Raw genomic sequence first — 19,923 nt, forward strand, 5'->3', positions numbered from 1 at the left:
TAAATGATAAATGAGATTTAGTTTTAGTTAAAAAAAACAACAACAACACTGATTTGCCTGTATTTTTAAAGCTTTTACATGAATTTTGGAAACTAACATCCACATTATATCTGCAAGCTAATTACAGTACAATAAAGCCACCAAAGAGGGCTACAACAGGCTTTATGTAACAATTTTTTTTGGCAGTTGCCAGCTTTTCTTTGTGCTACTGATCCAAGAAACCTTCTAAACCTTCAAAGAAATCGTCACCATGCCTTACCCATGTTTTTCAATGATTTATGATCATCACATGATGGTAAATATGGACACAATGAAACAATACTTTTTATTTTTTAATGAGAACATACATTTTTAAAGACTTAACGTCAGACACTGTCAAATGTATAACACTGGATTATTTATAATCTCTTTATATTATGAATTACATAACTAGGGCACATGAGTACAAAAATTTACACAGAACAAACATTTGTGAAAATGTACGGTGACGCATTGCTGCCGCACACTTATTTTTTTTCCCACTCAGCTATGTCGTTATAACGACATCTTTTCTCGTAAAAACGACATCTTTTCTCGTAAAAACGACATCTTTTCTCGTAAAAACGACATAATTTTCTCGTTAAAACGACATCTTTTCTCGTAATAACGAGATCTTTTCTCGTAAAAACGACATAATTTTCTCGTTAAAACGACATCTTTTTCTCGTAATAACGACATATTATGTCATACGATCTGATATGATTAATAATAACAATCATTGATTATGTTATGAGATGTTATGTTATAAGCGTTTGTCCGCGCTGCCTTTACCACAGTCCTGACATAAAGGAGGATGCACGCTGCTGGAGTTAGAATACACTAGCAGCTATATATAGAAATAAACTGTTTTAATAATTTTAATGTAATGGTTTCAGTTGTAGCGGCATGTTTATTAGGATTAATCTCCAATCTGCCCTCAGACCCAGAGGATTTAAGATGATCAGATCAAAACTGTTATTTCTGAATAATCAACTCTGAGCTTGGAATATTATTTGGATGAAAGTTTGATTTCACAGAAAATTGAAATAGGGCCTACGATTATAAAGAAATAAAATAGAAATGACAAACGGTTTGATTGTATTATGATAATAATAATTTCGTTCTGTTTCAAAAATGGACAAAATGAATGAAAAAAAAAAATTAAGTTTAAAAATAACTACCTTTTAGTATTTTTGTCCGTGGGTAAAAAGAGAGCTATGCTTTAATTATAAGTGGGCGGCAATGAAAAGCCATTTTTCAACTCATGCAGAATAAATACAAATACAAAAATACAAACAAATCTAGCTTAATTTCGTTTTTCTGTTTCTCAAACAAAACGAAATAATAATAATAATAATAATAATAATTATAATATTAATAATAATAATCTATTATTATATTAATAATAGATTAATATAATAATCTATTATTATAATAACCTATTATTATTATTACTATAATTATTATTAGGCCTATTATTATATTTTTCTTATTATGAATTCTATTTATTTATTTCTGCTCGTATTTCGATTTGCTGTTAAATCAATCAAAAATGTGATTATTCAGAATTAATAGTTTTGATTATCTTAAATAAGATTTTATAATAAAAAAATAATACGCCTAATAATAATAAGCACAATAACAATTTGAGTTATTTGAGTTATTAATATTAATAATAATATTATAATAATAAGCATAATAACAATTTGAGTAGGCTACAATTTGAGTAGCCTATTATTATTATTATTATTTCATTTTGTTTGAGAAACGGAAAAACGAAAAGCTTGATTCTTCGTATTTTTGTTCATGGGTAAAACACATGAGCTTATTGCTTGAATATTAATTTAACATGCCTGGGCTGTCTTGATACTTAGTATGATTATATACACAGTATACATTATTTATTATATATTATTAAATTTTATCTTTAGCTGAATCAAGCCACGAATCCGGTTTTTCATCTGGATTATACTGTGGAAATATACTGCGCTGGCTCTGAGTGTAAGCACAATGGTTACAGATAATGAACTCACACGGGAAAGACTGTACATTACTACCTACCTCTTGTTGGATTTATACGAATTAAATAAACACAATTTTGTTTTCGATTCTTTTATTGAAGTAGACCTTTCAAGCTGCATAGAGAGACATAAATTGCGAGAGCGCACCCTGTATTTTTACAAAGGCAATTTGTAACGTTTTGTTGTTATTGTGGAAGTACATAAAATAAAGCAGACATTTATATTTCTTTGCTCTGTAATCACAATGTAAGGGATCGCGCTGGTACCGCCGACCCGAGAAGTGCAGTGCGCTTTATATATGAGACTTGCAAAGAAACGTTATTGTGACTAATTTGCAGAGCGGTACATCAGACGAACATTATTCTGCATGATGGGACAGACCGTAAAGACAGGCTGAGTCGAAAAGTGGCTTTTCCGGGCTGCTCACGCACAAATATTAAAGCATAAGCACTCTTTTCATGAACAAAAATCTGAATGGCTTTATTTATTTATTTTCATTTTTTAAACAGAACGAAATCATCATAATCATAACACGATCAAACCGTGTGTCATTTTTTAAATTTATTTTCTGATACCATTTAAATTTTTTGTAAAATCAAACTTTCATCCAAATAATATTCCAAGCTCAGAGTCAGAAATAACACTTTTGATCTGATCATCTTAAATCCTCTGGGTCTAAGGGCAAATTAGTATGGAGATTAATCCTAATAAACAGCTGCTACAATTGAAACCATTACATTAAAATGATTAAAACAGTGTATTTCTATATAACTCCAGCAGCGTGCATCCTCCTTTAGGTCAGGACTGTGGGGAAGGCAGCGCGGACAAACGCTTAGCTCCCTCACATAACATAATCATATCATCTATAACAGGAACATCAGATCGTTTTTATGACATATTATGTCGTTATTACGAGAAAAAGATGTCGTTTTAACGAGAAAAGATGTCGTTTTAACGAGAAAATTATGTCGTTTTTACGAGAAAAGATGTCGTTTTAACGAGAAAATTATGTCGTTTTTACGAGAAAAGATGTCGTTTTTACGAGAAAAGATCTCGTTATAACGACATAGCTGAGTGGGAAAAAAAATAAGTGTGCGGCAGCAATGCGTCACCGTAAAAATGAAACGTAAAACTGAAAGTTCTTGTATAGTTTATACAATGTATATCTATGTATATCTACACAGATAACAGATACTTCATGTCTTGTCCTTAAATTTCGCTTATTTGTTTCTGAGGTTCAGTGAGATGCTAATGGTTGTAGTAAATGGCAAAAGATGCTCATCTGGTTGCATCTCATTTCGAGTGTTTCTTAAAGATGGAGATATACTCCTGTACATCATCAGGGGAGCCCAGCACTACAGGAACCCTCTGGTGGATTGAGTCAGGATTGATGTCTAGAACATTCATGGCTCCTGTTGTTGCCATACCGCCGGCCTGCTCCATGATGAAGGCCATAGGGTTGCACTCATACAACAGCCTCAGCTGGAGCCCAGAAAGAACATGAAACCAGTTAGATTGTTGCCTTAAATACTTTTAAAATTAATCTTTTTAAAAATATAACTGCTTATGATGTTGTTAGAATTGCAATGCATTCACTTTTAAACTTTCTCCTCACCTTGCCCTTTGGGCTCTTGATATTAGCAGGATACAGGAAAATTCCACCATAGACCAGAGTCCTGTGTACATCAGCTACCATGGAGCCCACATAGCGCCCTCCATAGGGTGAACTGCCATCCTGCAGGTCAAAGTGAGAACGTTATCCTTACTGTCAGTGGGAGGGTCTAAATATGTTGGCTAAAACTATTCACTGAGCTGAGAAAAAAAAAAAAAACATTGTTTGGGTCAAAATTATTGATTATTCTTTTATGCCAAAAATCATGAGGAAATTAAGTAAAGATCATGTTTTTTGGCTATTGCTGCAAATATACCCCAGCGACTTAAGACTGGTTTTGTGGTCCAAGGTCACATATTTGTGACCCTGGACCACAAACCCAGTCAAATAAAAAATTAAAAAATTAAGTTTTTAAGGATTTTTGCCATAAATGAAAAATCAATCTTTTTGACCCACACAATGTATTTTTGGCTATTGCTACAAATATACCCATGATACTTAAGACTGGTTTTGTGGTCCAGGGTCACATTTTGTAAATTTCTTACCATAAATATATCTCAATTTAATTTTTGATTAGTAATGCATTGCTAAGAACTTAATTTGGACAATTTTAAAGGCTTTTTTTTTCAATATTTAGATTTTTTTTTTACACCCTCAGATTCCAGATTTTCAAATAGTTGTATCTCAGCCAAATATTGTCCTAACCTAACACATATAATGTCCTACTGCACATTAGAAGAGAAAATGGTACTGAGAAATAATTTCATTATGTCAAAATTTTACTTAAGTCAAAATATCTAGACATACCTGGTTAGGTATGTTTTGAAGCATGGTAGCTGATTTGAACTGGTTTAAGCTGGTCATGTGCTGGTCCTAAGCTGGTCTAAAGTAACTAGCTCCTGCTCAGGACCAACTCATGACCATCTTTTAAACAAACAAAGGACCACCTTAAACCAGCTCAAACCAGCTGCCAAGCTTCAAAACAAACCTAACCCAACAGGGACTTGAGTAAAAGTAAAAATGGTTTTACATTTAACTTTGAGTTTAACTTTTACTCAATTTTAACGGAATAATGGTTACTAAACAAATAGTAGAATGTTTCTCTAGCTCAGAACCTTCAGTGAAATATGCTTAAAATCTGGAAGCTCCCACCTCTGGGAATTTCTTCTTTTGCAGGTATTCTGTGACATCTGGGTAAAAATGTGCTGCATAGCCTTCGTTCAGACTGTAGATCTTTCCCTTCTTCTTAATCCTTACATTCTGGTCTACAAGTATAAACTCACCAATGGCCTAGTGATAGAGGAGGGAAGGATGCAGAAAGATTAAGAGGTAATGCAACTATTTAAAGTTCAATAGGATATTAACATATCATAATTGTAACGTAATTCTGACTTACAGGATCGAGCATGAAGCAGTTGACACCCTGGCCTGTGGAGAGAACCAGCATGGTAGCACTGCCATAAAGAGCATACCCGGCTGCCACAATGTTTCTGCCACTCCGCAAGGCATCCTTCTCTGAGGGTTCATCATCAGTTTCCTAGAGATCATGTGCACACAAACAAACAAACAAAGCATTTCATTAGTCATTAGATGACGGTAAAGAGGTATGTTTGTACGGCAATGGAACTAAAAGCCTGTACCTTTCTGTAGATTGCAAAAATGGTTCCAATAGAGGCTAAGCAGTCAATGTTTGAAGAGCCATCCAGAGGGTCAAAGCAAACCACGTATTTGCCCTGGACAAAAAAAAAAAAAAAAAAAAAGTGAGGTGGAGTGAGGTAGTATATTGGCCTATATACACAATAACATCTAGTTGCTAGTTAATACATCTAGATTTAATAAAGCAACAAAATTAAAACATTTTGCTGACCAAAACAAACAAGTAAGAATGTTTACATTTATTCTAGCTAAAAATGTAGACTAAAATTATGTTAACACAAAATTGTTGTATGTAAGTCAGGTTATTAAAAAGGAACCCCGGGTATTAAGACTTGTATGGCTTAATATAAGGTAAATTATGTCTCTTACTAAAATATGTAATTTTAAAAATTCACATCGTTTTAATACATATTTTGGACTATGGGGGGGTGCCATTATGACGTGAAATGGTTGCACTCGGTGAGCTACTGGCGCTAGCTGTTGCTAATTTTAACGCAACACAATTCGGAAATTAAAATACTGATACGATGACCACAGCTGAAAGAGCTTACAGGTGAAAATAGATATACTATAAGCATAGGGTTAATGCTTATAATCTAAATGTCCCCAGATATAAAATAAAATCTGCACTGAAAAACTTAAGTGGCTGTGGCATCATGACAAGCGTCTGCATGTTTACATTCTGCCAGGATGGCATCTAGCATTTCTTAATCTGCCATTTGTAAACTCTTTCATTAGCTGTGGTCTATTAAAAGGGTTAAATCAGGGCTAAAGTGGAAAGAACAAAGATGCGGGTCTTTAGTAAGTTTTATTCGTCCACATGCATCTTCCTATTGTTTTCTCCTCTTTTTATCGCTAGGAAAGCAGTGAAGACTTACATTGCTTCTCGTTGCCCTTCGACTGAAAATTACAACCAAAAGCCGTGCAATGTGGCATTGTATCGGTATTTTATTTTCTGATTTGTGTATTTCGAGTTGTGTTGTGGTAAAAAAATAGAAACAGGTAGCGCCAGTGGCTTACCGAGTGCAACCATTTCACGTCATCGAAATAATGACGCTCCCCATAGTCCAAAATATATGTGTAAAACGATGTGGACTTTTAAAAAGAAGTAAGTCTTTCATGGGTTTTCAGCTACATACAAGTCTTAATACCCGGGGTTCCCTTTAAAGTGTCTGAAGCCACTGATGCACACACTTACCCTTTTCTCTGGTTCTACAATGATGGCATGATCGTTTTCTTCAGACACCAAAACACAGGATGTAAAGGAGGATTTAATCATGTTTATAACAAGATCATTGGACAGGACATCCAACTTTTTCACCTGGTCACCTGTAACATTTGTGCTTCCTGCAATTCCATAACTGTGAAGAAGAAATACAGATTTATAACGGAGACTGATTCATGGAGAATAATGTTGTCTATATGCTTTTCTTCTAATCGTGCTGATAACTTAGGAAAGAGTTGACCTTTGCCCTCTAATTCAACAAGAGACAAGGTCTAATCATTGCCTCATTCTGCAGTGTTTGTGTGCGAAGTAGATGAAATGACCAGCTGCTACAACAGTACACTGACATATATAGTAAACATATATATAAACGTGCAAAAACGATGCATCAGAAAAAGTTTTTTTTTTTTTTTTTGCATAGATGGAAATGAAAGTGTAAACTATTGAAAAGGTTATTATTAAAAGGACACTAAAGCACATTGTAAAGCCTGGGAAATCATAGTGTGCTGCACACTGAATACTTGTCTGGTGGTAAAGATGCATTAGTAGATACTCACAGATTGGCAATGCCGGCTTTTCTGACAGCAGTGGAAATGGCTTTGATGGCCGTGCACATGGAGTTGAGAAGGGTTGTAAGCTCACCCGTTCCTTTGGCTTTTCTGCCCTCTTCCAAGACAAACCTGGTGAGGGTCACCACATTGGTATCAAATGCACCTCTGTCTGACATGATGACTGACTGCTAAAGTGTTAAAACCTCCTTTGAGTTTCTGCTGATTCCTGTCAGAAATTATGTATTAGAACTAAGTGTAGATATATGACTCGGTTTGAAGGGGGAGTAAAGGTGGATTAGCCAATTGCAAACAGAGTTAAAGGGAGGAGTGGTTTTTTGCCCATGCAGGTGAGGGCCTGGCCGAAGTCCATAGAGTTTATCACAGAATTCACCCTGAGTGAAAGGGGACAATTGTTTCAAACACAATGGAGCTGATTGTATCAGTCTTGATTTGTGATTAACTGTTTAACATTTTGCACTGTACATCACCTTCAGGTCCCTAGGTCTCTAAGTTTCTATGCTTGCAAAAAAAAGAAAAGAAATAACATTAATGGTTGATACAATCACTCGCTATAGCTATTCTATTCTACAGAGGTTATTTTGCAACATTTATTCATCTGTTTACCTAAAGATCCATCTATGACATAGTTGTAGTGACTAATGATTGATCAGGAGTGCAGAATTGTCAGCAGAAACAGTCCGTGCACACAGGGTGTCCGTGATCAACATGCAGTTCAAAGGTTAGTGTGCTTGATTCTGTTCTTAAGGTTAATTGGCCACAAAAGAGTGGGGCAGTGGGATTCTTACGCAAGATTATAACAAACATGCACTAAATAACTAAATTCTGTCTTTAATTACTTACCCTCATGTCGTTCCAAACCCGCAAGACCTTCGTTCATCTTCAGAACACAAATTAAGATATTTTTAATGAAATCCGAGAGCTTTCTGACACAGCAAGGGTCCTACCATGTTCAAGGCCCAGAAAGGTAGTAAGGACACTGATAAAATAGTCCATGTGACATCAGTGGTTTAACCGTAATTTTATGAAGCTACAAGAATACATTTGTGTGCAAAAAAAAAAAAAAAAAAAAAAAACTTTATTCAACAATTCTTCTCCTCCATGTTACCCTAGTGCCATTTTGGAGAGTACATGTGGTTTGATCTGCACATAAAAAACGTTGTGGTACTCTCAAAAATGACGCCAGGGTGACGCGGAGGAGAAGACATGTAGTTATTTTAGTTAGGAACCTTGCTGTCTATGGAGTGTCAAAAAGCTGTAGGATTTCATCAAAAATGTTATTTTGTGTTCCGAAGATGAATGAAGGTCTTACAGGTTTGGAATGACATGAGGATGAGTAATTAATGACAGAATTTTCATTTTTGGATGAACTACCCTGCTGAAAAATCAGCTACCCTGCCTAAATCAGCTAAGACCAGCCAACCAGCCCAGGCTGGTTTTAGCTGTTTTTTTCAGCAGGGTAGCCCTTTAATGTTTCAACTCTTAACTTTGCTGGTTTCTTTCCACAGTTCTGTCATATATCAGTTAAAAGGGTTAAAATGATGGTAATACTGTACAATAATACGCTTAATATTGATAATGATGATAATTCAAAATGATTAAAATAATGTTTTGCTATAAATATAAAAGCTATTTGTTTGCTATATGTTTGTTTATCTACCAAATAAATCTCTGTTTTTGTTACGCCGTACATACAGTACAATTAGCTATTTGTACACTCATATTTTTTGTCGATTAATAATAAATAATAATAATAATAAAAAACAACAACAACTGACTGAAAAAACGGTAAAGAGAAGGGACACATGATTCGCTACTGGGCATGCGCACACCAATCTAACGTTATTTTTATCACACTGTACAACAATAATACTGTTTTTTTATTATAGTAAGGACTAAGTTTAGGGTTGGGGTAGGTGTAGACGTTAAAAAACACAATCTAATAGGTAGAAAAATTAATTTCATTGTTAGTTTCCGGTCGTAGACGTATGCCTTCTAGCCACAACCATAGATATGTATAGAATGTCTATACATATCTATGGCCACAACCCTGAAAAGCCAGCTCGGTTGTCGTAACGTTGAACGTCTTTTAAAACTGGCCCTGTACCTTTAAGAGAATTGTACAGTATTTCCGGGTTAAAGGGCTAAGTGGACAAATCCAAAACATTTGTGAGTAACGCATAAATGAAAACGCTGTCTGTCGTTGATGCAAGGGTAATTTATTTTCTATTTATAAAGCAGGTTAGACTTTATCAAACGCATCGTTTTAATTTAACTAACGTTACGTGTTTAACGTAGCCACACGAGCAAACGTAAACCTTCTTTAGAAAATGACGCAGAAAGTGCTTTATTGACTGCCGCCTTCGGTTTATGTTATTTTTGTGACCTGTGCAGTAAATTGTATTGGGCAGTAAAACAACCATGTGCTACTTGATGACATCAGATTAGCTGTATTACAAGTGCACTTGACCCTCTTGCAGCTACAGCTTCAATATGACATGACCGAACCAAGAAATGTACAACTGAACTAAACCATTATAAATGCAAGAGTTTGACATGCATTTGTTTGAATAGTTTGTTAAAAAAAATTACTCTACATTTTCCATGTAGATGTAGATGTAGGTGTAAATGTGGAGATAACTGTTTGAATATATAAATAACATCTTGAAACTTAAGTCTGTTCTACATTTTGATCTTTTTTGATTACACAAATATAGTGGTACAATAGTGTTATGCAAATTTGAGAATCAAAGTTTAATTATCTTGTCAGTGCTTATGTTGCAAAAGCAGTGCAGTGTTAAATAAATAAATATAAAACAGCATTTGAACTGAGATTATGTAATGGGCTAACAAACAAATAGTTCTAAAACTTTTACAGTACCTTGTATGCACCGTAGACATTGTTTGGCCTCAGAATAGTTTTAAATGTTCTCATTTAAATCTTCTCATGTGTTTTACTGAAAACGTACTGCTAAAGATACCCACAGGCAGTGTTCTTACATTTTATGTAAATATGTGACCCTGGACCACAAAACCAGTAAATTTAAATTGATATTTATACATCACCTGAAAATGGAATAAAAAAGCTTTCCATTGATGTATGATTTGTTAGAATAGGACAATATTTGGCTGAGATACGAAAATCTGTAATCTGAGGGTGCAAAAAAATCGTAATATTGAGAAAATCGCTTTTAAAGTTGTCCAAATGAAGTTCTAAGCAATGCATATTACTAATCAAATTTTTTTATATATATATTTATGGAAGGAAATTTACAAAATATCTTTTTGGAACATTTTTCCTTAATGTCCTAATGATTTTTGGCATTAAAAAAAAACTATAATTTTGACTTGGTTATTGCTACCAATTTCGTGCTACTTACAACTGGTTTTGTGGTTACATATGATGAACTTGTAAATGAATACAAATGTAAAAGAATAAGAAAAAAAAATCTGAATCACTATTAACAGTGCTTTTTTGTATTGGCTGTCCTGTTAATTGTTAAATTTTAATGTAACATTTACTGTTGTTTACTGGCTTACTGTAGCTGTTCCCTCTTTTGGATTCAAAGAAATTCATTATCTATTTATTTATTTATTTTAGGATGGCCTCCTTTGGCTGGAAACGTAAGGTGGGGGAAAGAGTTTCCAAGACGAAAGTGCAGCAGTTTGAGAAGGACTCGGAGGAAGTGGATGATGAGGATGTGGAAAAGGAAGGAGTTGATTGGCTGCACGTCATCAAACGGAGACGAGAGGTTCTCCTGGAGGATTGTGCGGCTAAGAGCAGAAGACTAAAAGAGGAAGGAACGCTGCTCGCTGAGCAGGGCAGGTAGACCTCTATTTGTGTGCTTGTTAAATCCAAATGTTTATTTCCAGCAGTCTTTTGTTTATAACAAAGGACTAAATGTGGCAGGTTTGGATGAGCTATTAGGCAGTTCATGTTAGAGAATAGCAAGAAGTGTTTACAGAAAGAACCAAGTCTCAAACAACTTTGCCTCTACTGTTATTATTTCTTAGTTACAGTCTATTATGTGGCATGAGTCAAAAAGTGAGTCAGTGAGTTAAAATTATGTAAAAACGTTAAATGTTTCCATTTCTCATCTATTCAATCTATTTATTAAAGAATCCTAAAAAGAAAGAAAATTACAGTTACAGTTTCCATAAAACATTAAGCACTAAATCAGCATATCAGAATGATTTGTGAAGGATCATGTGACACTGTAGACTGGAGTAATGGATGCTGAATATTCAGCTTTGCCATCACAGGAATAAATTGCATTTTAAAATGTTTTAAATTAGAAAACAGTTAATTTAAATTGTAATAATATTTCTAAATATTACTGTCTTTAAGTTTTGCATCATTCCACAATATTACTATTTTTTACAGTATTTCTAATTAAATAAATGCTGCCTTGTTGAACATACAAGATTCATTCTTTTAAAAGCAAAGTCTTACCAACCCAAAACATTTGAACAGTAGCATATACAAACCTACAGACTGTTATGACATTGATATCCTGGTTTTGACAGGGAGCTGAAAAGACAAGTCACATAATATAATACTTGTTGGCCAATGGAAAACCTCTCTCAGCTTACCTGATTTTCAGTAAGTCTCTCTGTTTTTTTACACTCTGGAGGCATATGCCAGCCAAAATCCTTCCAGGAAAATCGAACAGCTGTTTTGCCTTTACGGTTATTCATCTGTTAGTTGTTATTTAAGCAGGTCAATGCATTAGCCAGCAACATGACAAAGCAGCTATTGTCAATGACAGAAACAGAGTTCTTGGAGTCATCAACAAAGAAGATAAGCGGCGGCTCTTACATTGTCAATTATAACAGTGCCACAAATTATCCAGCAGATGGGGCTGTGGTTTCACTATGGATGTCACTTGTTTGAACTGGTTTTAAGAAATAAGTTACCTGGAATATGCTGGCTCATACAAAACTTTTATATGGCTTCAGAAGACTTAAAACGTAGTGCAGACGTTGTATGGAGTATGATGTTTTTTTAAAACTTGACAGCTCAGACCCCCATGCAAATGAATTATATAGACGTTTGTGTTTGCTATTCTTTTAAGAACGTTGGCTACTATTTACATTATTCATCCTAACTGAAAAACACAGACTAAGCTTATGTTAGCAAGGATAAAGCTGCTTATTTAATCACTTTTTAAAGCAAATCTTTTTCTTTGTTTAAAGTAGAAAAAATGATTACATTTATTAACATTTATTGATATTTATTCTTCAAATGACTTTGGTCATCATTAACTAAGCCCGAAACGGCCCAGAGAGGCCTAGACAGGAGTTCAGTATGTAGAAGCTGCAAATTTTAGCACTCAAATGGGACTTTCAGTTTTAGCATGTCTGTGAAAAGCTCAACCAGCGGTCAGGAAACACGACTGAGCAGAAAGGTATTGCTCTGCAATGTGCGCTTTTTGCTTTAATTATTTATTTTCTAAGAAATTAGGTAATTATGTCTTGGAGGCAGTATTTTTTATATGTATCAATGTAGCAGGTGTGTCCTTATAAACATTAGGATGATCTTCATGTCTTTGAGCTCAGTGGGTGTTACGAAATAGGAGACGAAGAGGAAAAAGAGCTTCTTTCTCAAGTTTCTCACCCTTTTACCGGAACAATAAGTCAAATTAGGCCGCTTGTTTTCCCGATGTCCAAAGAGAGGCAATAAACGTCATCGCACTTGAAGAGGATAAAAGAATAGCTTGAATTTACTGGAAGATGGTTTAGAGGCATGGATTAAACTCAAGCTGCCATTATTGCGGCCTAACCCTGTAAAGCCTTAACAAGTCCATGAGAGGTCAGGACAAAGTGTCAGTCTTCAGTTTTACAACCTTTTAGCTCCTTCTTTTTTTCTCCTCAACTCTCTAACTCCATGCTTGCTTGGATTTCTTTAAGAGCTGTAGTCTGCAGTGTTTTTTGATGGCATGATTAAGCAGCACTTTGGCTCTAACTGTGTAATAGTGCGCTGTGGCCGCTGTCGGTCATGATGTGATTACCGTAGCAGCACTATGCCAATATTTGTTGCACCTGCTTTTTCGAAGAAATTAAAGGAAGACCGGGTCGTGTTCGCCAGAAAATGTGAAAATGTGCAGCTGGTCTTGTTGAGAGGTTGAATTTATTTATTGCCAGATCAAGTCAAGTAATTGACAAGGCTACTGCTTTTGGTGTTTATGTATAATTATCCCTGTGGCTTTTGACTTGCTAAAGGACAATTTGTCCCTGTAGTGTTCTTTGGCTGCAGATTTGGTGTTTTGCATTTGGTGAAAACATTCTTACAGTTATGCTCATAAAGTTGACTAAATACAGCAGGTAACCATATAACAAGATGTTTTACAATACCTATTGACTGCTAAGCAAATCATTTAAAATCATATTTAAAGATAACCATGTGTGTTCGGTGTGGGGATTTTGTTCATTAAAATGTTCTACTGGTTTCACAGAAATTCTAATGGTTTCCACTACAAATACAAACATTACAAACCATCAACTTTTAACCATTAAAACAATAAATAAATATATATATTTATATATACATATTCAATTAGGATTTAGTGGTTTTAACAAGCCACCAATAGAAGGCAACCAATTACCAGTAGAAACCCACAGGGTTCATTACAGTTTCTATTAAAACCAATTTAACCAGTAAAACCATTACAGATTTTGTGATTGTATCTGTTGTTGTTTTTTCAGCAGGGTGGAGATTTTCACAGTTTTAATATGCATGGGATGATTTTCAAAACAAGAAAAAGGAAAAGAAAATTGCAAATTAAATTACATGCCTTTTTTACTTTTCGTTAAGTGGGCCATTTAACTGTGGAGGGCAAAAATAGCACTTCGTTACCAGGGAAGGCTTAAATAGAGTCCAAGGAGAGTTTGCTATGCTCATCATGCTCACCTTGGTACATCCATTCATTGTCATTCTGTATGAATATAAAGTGAATCTGCATCCCTACAGCTCATTCATATTTGAATGTATTGAAGAGGTCTGGAACAAATTGAAATTAGTGAATGCATAAAATACCCACATTCACATATAAAACCTTCCACAGTTTGTAGAAGTGCTCACATAATCAATTTATATGTTTTACATAAACAATCTGAATAGGAAGATAGCATTATTCAAAGAAGTCTGTGTATCCCTCAGACATTTTATTTTTGAGTGCGTGTCTAGAGGTCAATGCATATTTCAGCTAGTGAAACTTTTAAGTTTATATTTAAAGAGCCGGTCTTGTAGATTTTTAGTGTACTAATGTTGTGTTGGAGTCCCCTACAACAGGTTTAAATGCACCTCAGAAAACATTGTAATTTTCTCAGATTATACATTTAATATTAAAGTCATTTTGTCAATGATTTCGAAACGATTAGTTCGAAGCAGTTCTGAACTTAAGGTCTGTAAACCCCTTTCTTACATAAGCCTACTCTGCTCTGATGGGTCAGCTGGCCATGTCTGTTGTGATTTGGTACAGAAAGGAGTACTTGAGAAAGTTAGCGAGCAACAATTTAGCGCTCCAATCCGTTCTTAAAATAATGACAGCGAATCGTGCCCACAGCTAAAGTGAACACTTAACAAAACAATAATGGTGGATGTGTTAGCTAACTGCTAACGTGACTAACTGATGAAACAATACAGTATGTCTACAATATGTCTACATTCTTTATTATTAAAGGGCTCATCGGATGCAAAACTAACTTTTACATGTTGTTTGAACATTAATGTGTGTTGGCAGTTTGTGTACACAACCACCCTACAATGATAAAAATCCACCCAGTGTTATTTTTTTATAGTCTTTAAAAGTAATATCCCATTTTTAAAATCAGGTCATTCTCAGCTTCTTTTCATTGTGATGGCACACCGACAGAGGCCGCTCCAATAATAGTTGATTGACATGAGTGTTTTACCTTAGACCCGCCCTCACCGAGCTGAAACAGTCTGACTCCAACCACCATTGTGTGACTCAGGTGCAGACAAGATTGTCTCAGCTTGAGCGTTTGAGGTGTTCTGTTGTTGGAAGTAATAATGAACATAGCAGTCGTCATTTACTCCCGACATCTGAGCCGCTGAAGACGCAGAGGAAAACTTTCGTTTTTAAAGGGAAAGCGCCGATCCCGATCGACATGTTTGTGCGAATTGCTCCTGATTAGTGATGCGCGGATGGCGGTTATATCCGCGGGTCGGGTGGGTCGGGTAATAAAAAAAATGCATTCTGATTATTTGCGGGTGGGTCGCGGGTGGATGAGATAAATCAATAATGATGCTAATATTAACTACATTTTCTAAAACATAGAACGTGTTTTAAATACTTTTTTCATCAGGCAGACGATTTTCGTGTGTGTTTGTGTGTGTGGGTGTTTGCCTGTTCGAGAAGTTTTTGGTGACAGAAACGGTGACATTCCATATAAAGTTTGAAGGGAGTTATGCCTGTGCTAATGCTATTGAGCACATATATTTATATATATACACACATATATATATATATATATATATATATATATATATATATATAAACACACACATATATATACGTATGTAAGTGTGCCGCGATATGTAGATCAGCTGACTCAATCTGCTGTTAAAAATGAACCATCCATTTATCATATCATCATGCAAAACTAAGAATTACAATAAGTGTAATATGACGATCGGGTCGGGTGCGGATATCTAAATCAGAGAAAAATATAGGTGCGGGTGGGTGGAGGGTGGATAATTTATTTGAAGCTGCGGATTCGGGTGACGATTGAGCCCATCCGCGCATCTCTACTCCTGATACAGCTTCACCACAGCAGAAGTGAGTATAAAGGTTTTTTTATGCATCTTTGCCAATGGCCTTTCTTATAAACGCGGCTAAACACGGCTAAAGTAAACATTATGTCTCATAATCCCAGAGCAGAGAGGGGCGGGATGAGCAGAGCTCATTTGCATTTAAAAAGGCCATGGCATAAAATGAGTTGAGTTTTTGCAGAACAGATTTTGACAAGGTAAAAGGGTGTTTTTTACACTACTATTGAGAATTTTTAACCAAAGTATATTATAGACTTCATTAAGACCCTAAAGAATCAAATGAACTTGTGGAAAATGGGCATCCGATGACCCTTTAAACAAAGTAATTAGAACAACATCAGTCTACATTAATCGACACATACTTAGGAAATAGTGAGTTTACAGCAAATTATCAAAACTATTTCAGTAAGTCAGTAATATCGCTGTTTACCTGGAAACCTAAAGCTGCACTAGGTATACATCACATATTAGCACATTGTACTTATAGGTTGTGGTTCGGAGATGCTTGTTGGTCCAAATAAAAAAGATACGGACTTATCTTTCAAGCTTTTAGCGAATCTGGCATTGAACTCTCCAAGATTAGAGAAGCAGGCCTCGGGTAAAATGAGATGAGTCCACAACAAAAGCTTCAAATTGTATTGCTGTCGTATTGTGGAAAAAATCATTTTAACCACTGATTCTTCACATCATCATCTCTTGACAATGAAAACAAAACAAACAAAAAGCGTAGATTTTTTTTTGAGAGACTATATCTTTATTTATCATGCATTTTTTGAACATGCAAGCAATTAGGTGCAACAGTAGGTAACTTGAGGTCTCATTCACATTCTTACAAAAGACCTAGACGTCTTTATTACTTTAAATCACCTTTAAATTTCGCATTCCTTGTTAGCCATTATAGCTGGGGTCAGTGATGATGCTCCATTAAACAATAGTCCTGGCATAACGCTTTACACCAGTAAGTGAAACCCAGCAGCCCCTGAAGAGGCGTGTTGCCCTTGGCGACTCTTATAATCAAGTTTTTGAAGAATAAGTGGATTGTGATGAGGAAATTACATGGAGCTGGAGGACAGTGGATACAGGTCAACACAATATTTGAACTGCATTTGAAACTCACTTTGCTCCTTTGTTTTTATAACTGAAAGGGTGTGAAGTATAAGTGTCTATGAAACATAACTCTATTTGCTGGTGCATATAAACTGGCAATTCTTGGTGGGGGCCATGGAGGCCAGAGCCCCTGTGTCAACAAGTTTGGCTCTCCATCTGGCCCCCATAAATTTGCAATCATATCAAAAAAGATGCATGTAAATTTGGCTTTTTTGTACAATTTTTAAATCAGTTTTTTGTGTTATATAGCATAGAGCAAAAAAGGTATAGAATCACCACTGCATATAAATGTTTTATTGTTATCCAACAGTAGTTCCATGTTTAGAATATGCAATATATTTCTTTCTAACCGAATATAAAAAGTTAGTTTTTGAGCTGCATGGGAGATTGAAAAGCTGGATTTTCTCAGCAGTTTGCTTACTTTGCCATTTAACCCTGTGACCAATTAGTTATCCTAGTATTAACATGACTTTCACTTTGTTTCTTTAACTTTTTGGTGGGGCTTTCCTTTCTTATAAACATCCACTCAGTTAGATTAAGACTTACAGCCATAGTTACTGAACATAAACTGTTGCATAGTTAGTAACCTGATAATGAAACACTTTAATCATTTTAAGATGTAAAAATAATTTGGACACGTATTTGACATTTTTGCCACGTGAGTCAGGTTGGAAGAATTAGATTTTTATTAGATAAGTGCTGTACTTTGTAACTTTTTATTCATCAAAGAATCCTGAAAAAAGAATTCCAGGTTAAAAATAATGTTTTCCAGCATTGATAATAAAAGTAATAAATCAGCATATTAAAATGATTTCTGAAGGATCATGTGACACTGAATACTGGAGTAACGGCTGATGAAATTTGAGCTCTGGTGAAAAGTGGTGAAATGATACATAAATATTTTTAAAACCAGAAACCACTCAGTCTTGTACTCTGTTTAATTATACAATAAATATAATGTAGTAATTATATACCATATGCAATTTATTGTAGAAGAGTTACCTGTTTAGACCAGTATTTGAAATTGGCCCAATTTTATCATGTGAATGCCCTACAATCCTTGTCTTGTTGATGTTCAGTAAGTTGTTTCTCAAGAATAAAGTGACAGGACAGATGGCTTCTGTCTCCTGTCAGTAATGTTGACACATGTCAGCGTTTTTCCGCTATTAGTGGGACTATTTCCTGTGTGACAGTCATTTTGAGTTGAACTTTCCTGCCATACTTCATTAAGAGGGATAAAATGAGACCAATTGTAAGTTTCCATTGCAGAACTGATTATACATGTCTGTAGGTCTGTAATTTAAAGGGATAGTTTAAACAAATATGAAACTTCTGTCATTAATTACTCACCTTCATGTCGTTTCCAAACCCATAAGACCTTCGTTCATCTTTGGAACACAAATTAAGATATTTTTGATGAAATCCAAGAGCTCTCTGATCTTCCATAGACAGCAAGGGTTCACAGGTCAAGGCATAGAAACGCAGTAAGGACATCGTCAAAATAGTCCATGTGACTTCAGTGGTTCAACTGTAATTTTACGAAGCTACGAGAATACTTTTTGTGCGCAAAGAAAACAAAAATAATGACTTTATTTAACAATTTTTCTCCACGTCACCCTAGCGCTATTAATCTCCTAAAATATCTTAATTTGTAGTTTTAAAATTTTAGGTAAACTAACCTTTTAAGTTCTGAAAGTGCTAAGATTTTGCTACCAAACAACAGAAATAGCAGGTGACTTACAGTATTGTTTTCTATCTACTCAGCATATTCCTAATGCTGGACTCAACTTCATTTTCCATGTCTTGCTGATAAATTTGTTCTTTGTTTTTGATTATCATAAATCTGTGATATTAAGACTTAATGCTTGAATATTATTAAATTCCTCAGTAATCACATTGTCTTTCTTTTATCTACCTTTTTAAATTAAAAAACGATTAGGTTTGCAGGGGGTTCATGAAACACTGACGTCTAAGGAACATTTACAAAACTGACAGACAAATATTCGTGTCACAGTGTCACTTACATTAAAGGTCCCATACTGTCAAAATCGAAATTTCCTGGCTTTTTTCATGATAACTGAGGTCTAGGGGCTATGTAACTACCATATGAGTTTCAAAGCAGTCAATCCACAGTAAACTGCACACAGCCTGCTTAAATTAGCTGTTCGTTTTCACGAGCCGCTGTGCTTTCGTGCAGATGTGACGTCCGATCTACTCAGTCACCGCCTTCAGTCACCACCCCGAGTACCAATCACGTCCCACCCTCTTTTTGTCAAACCCAGACAATATCGTGTCCATAACATTGCTAAGCAACAACAACACGAAAACAAGTCGAGAAAACCCTGTTCAGTCCATAGATGCCGAAACTACATCATTGCACAGGCTTCAGAACAACGTGAATATAAGAGACCACTGGCACGTCAACTTCAGCCTCTTTCACACAGCGATTCCGGTAAATACACGGATAATGTTTCCCATGATTTGTTCTGGAGTTGTTTGATTTGGTTCATTCACAGTTGTTTTCCGGAATCTGTGCGTGCTTTACACACAACCCATAAAGACATGTGACGTTTGGATGTGAGATGTAATGCGACGCGTACGTTTCACTAAACTGAAACCAACCTGAACAAACTGTGCTTCAGCGCTGATAGTGAGGAGCTGGCTCTGCCCGATCGCCGCTTCATTCCACTTTGCACGTATTTTTTCGTCGTGAAGAGTCGCATGATAACGTGCATCATCACTACAACACTGCCTTTATGGTTCTGGCTTTTGTTCACACAGCGCTCGTTCCCGTAATTTTCCAGAATCAGCGCGCATTGTGAAAGGGGCTTTACTAAAGCAACAGTTATGTAGCTTACTGCATTCGGTGTTTGAAAAAGAAAAAACATTAATGATCATTCTGAAATATCCTGTTGAGTATC

The 19,923-nt window shown here is 35.4% G+C and overlaps 2 protein-coding genes across 2 annotated transcripts in view; one reads left to right on the forward strand and one right to left on the reverse strand.

The window, feature by feature from the left end:
- Positions 1-311: 311 nt before the first annotated feature.
- On the reverse strand, positions 312-7,335 carry fbp1b (fructose-1,6-bisphosphatase 1b). Its single transcript, XM_073840587.1, has 7 exons — positions 7,090-7,335; positions 6,506-6,668; positions 5,292-5,384; positions 5,048-5,188; positions 4,804-4,941; positions 3,655-3,774; positions 312-3,521 (listed from the first exon to the last, which is right to left on the reverse strand). Exons 1-7 carry the CDS (start codon positions 7,257-7,259, stop codon positions 3,333-3,335), a joined length of 1,014 nt encoding a protein of 337 aa, XP_073696688.1. The 5' UTR covers positions 7,260-7,335; the 3' UTR covers positions 312-3,332.
- A 3,368-nt stretch (positions 7,336-10,703) lies between these two features.
- Positions 10,704-19,923, forward strand: part of ttc33 (tetratricopeptide repeat domain 33) — a 28,845-nt gene continuing 19,625 nt past the window's right edge. The window contains exon 1 of the mRNA XM_073840284.1: positions 10,704-10,927. Within this exon, the coding sequence (XP_073696385.1) occupies positions 10,704-10,927 (224 nt within the window). The remainder of the gene's footprint in view (positions 10,928-19,923) is intronic.

This window comes from Garra rufa, chromosome 5 (genome assembly GCF_049309525.1).
Source record: "Garra rufa chromosome 5, GarRuf1.0, whole genome shotgun sequence".
In the NCBI taxonomy this organism is placed as follows: domain Eukaryota; kingdom Metazoa; phylum Chordata; class Actinopteri; order Cypriniformes; family Cyprinidae; genus Garra; species Garra rufa.

Bases quoted from the DNA above. Each gene is read 5' to 3' on its own strand.
- fbp1b (XM_073840587.1), bottom strand. From the start codon at position 7,259: ATGTCAGACAGAGGTGCATTTGATACCAATGTGGTGACCCTCACCAGG. The intron at 5,189-5,291 runs GTACAGGCTTTT...CATGATCTCTAG, and splicing joins TTTTTGCAATCTACAGAAAG to GAAACTGATGATGAACCCTC. The intron at 3,522-3,654 runs GTGAGGAGAAAG...TCTGGGCTCCAG, and splicing joins TCAAGAGCCCAAAGGGCAAG to CTGAGGCTGTTGTATGAGTG.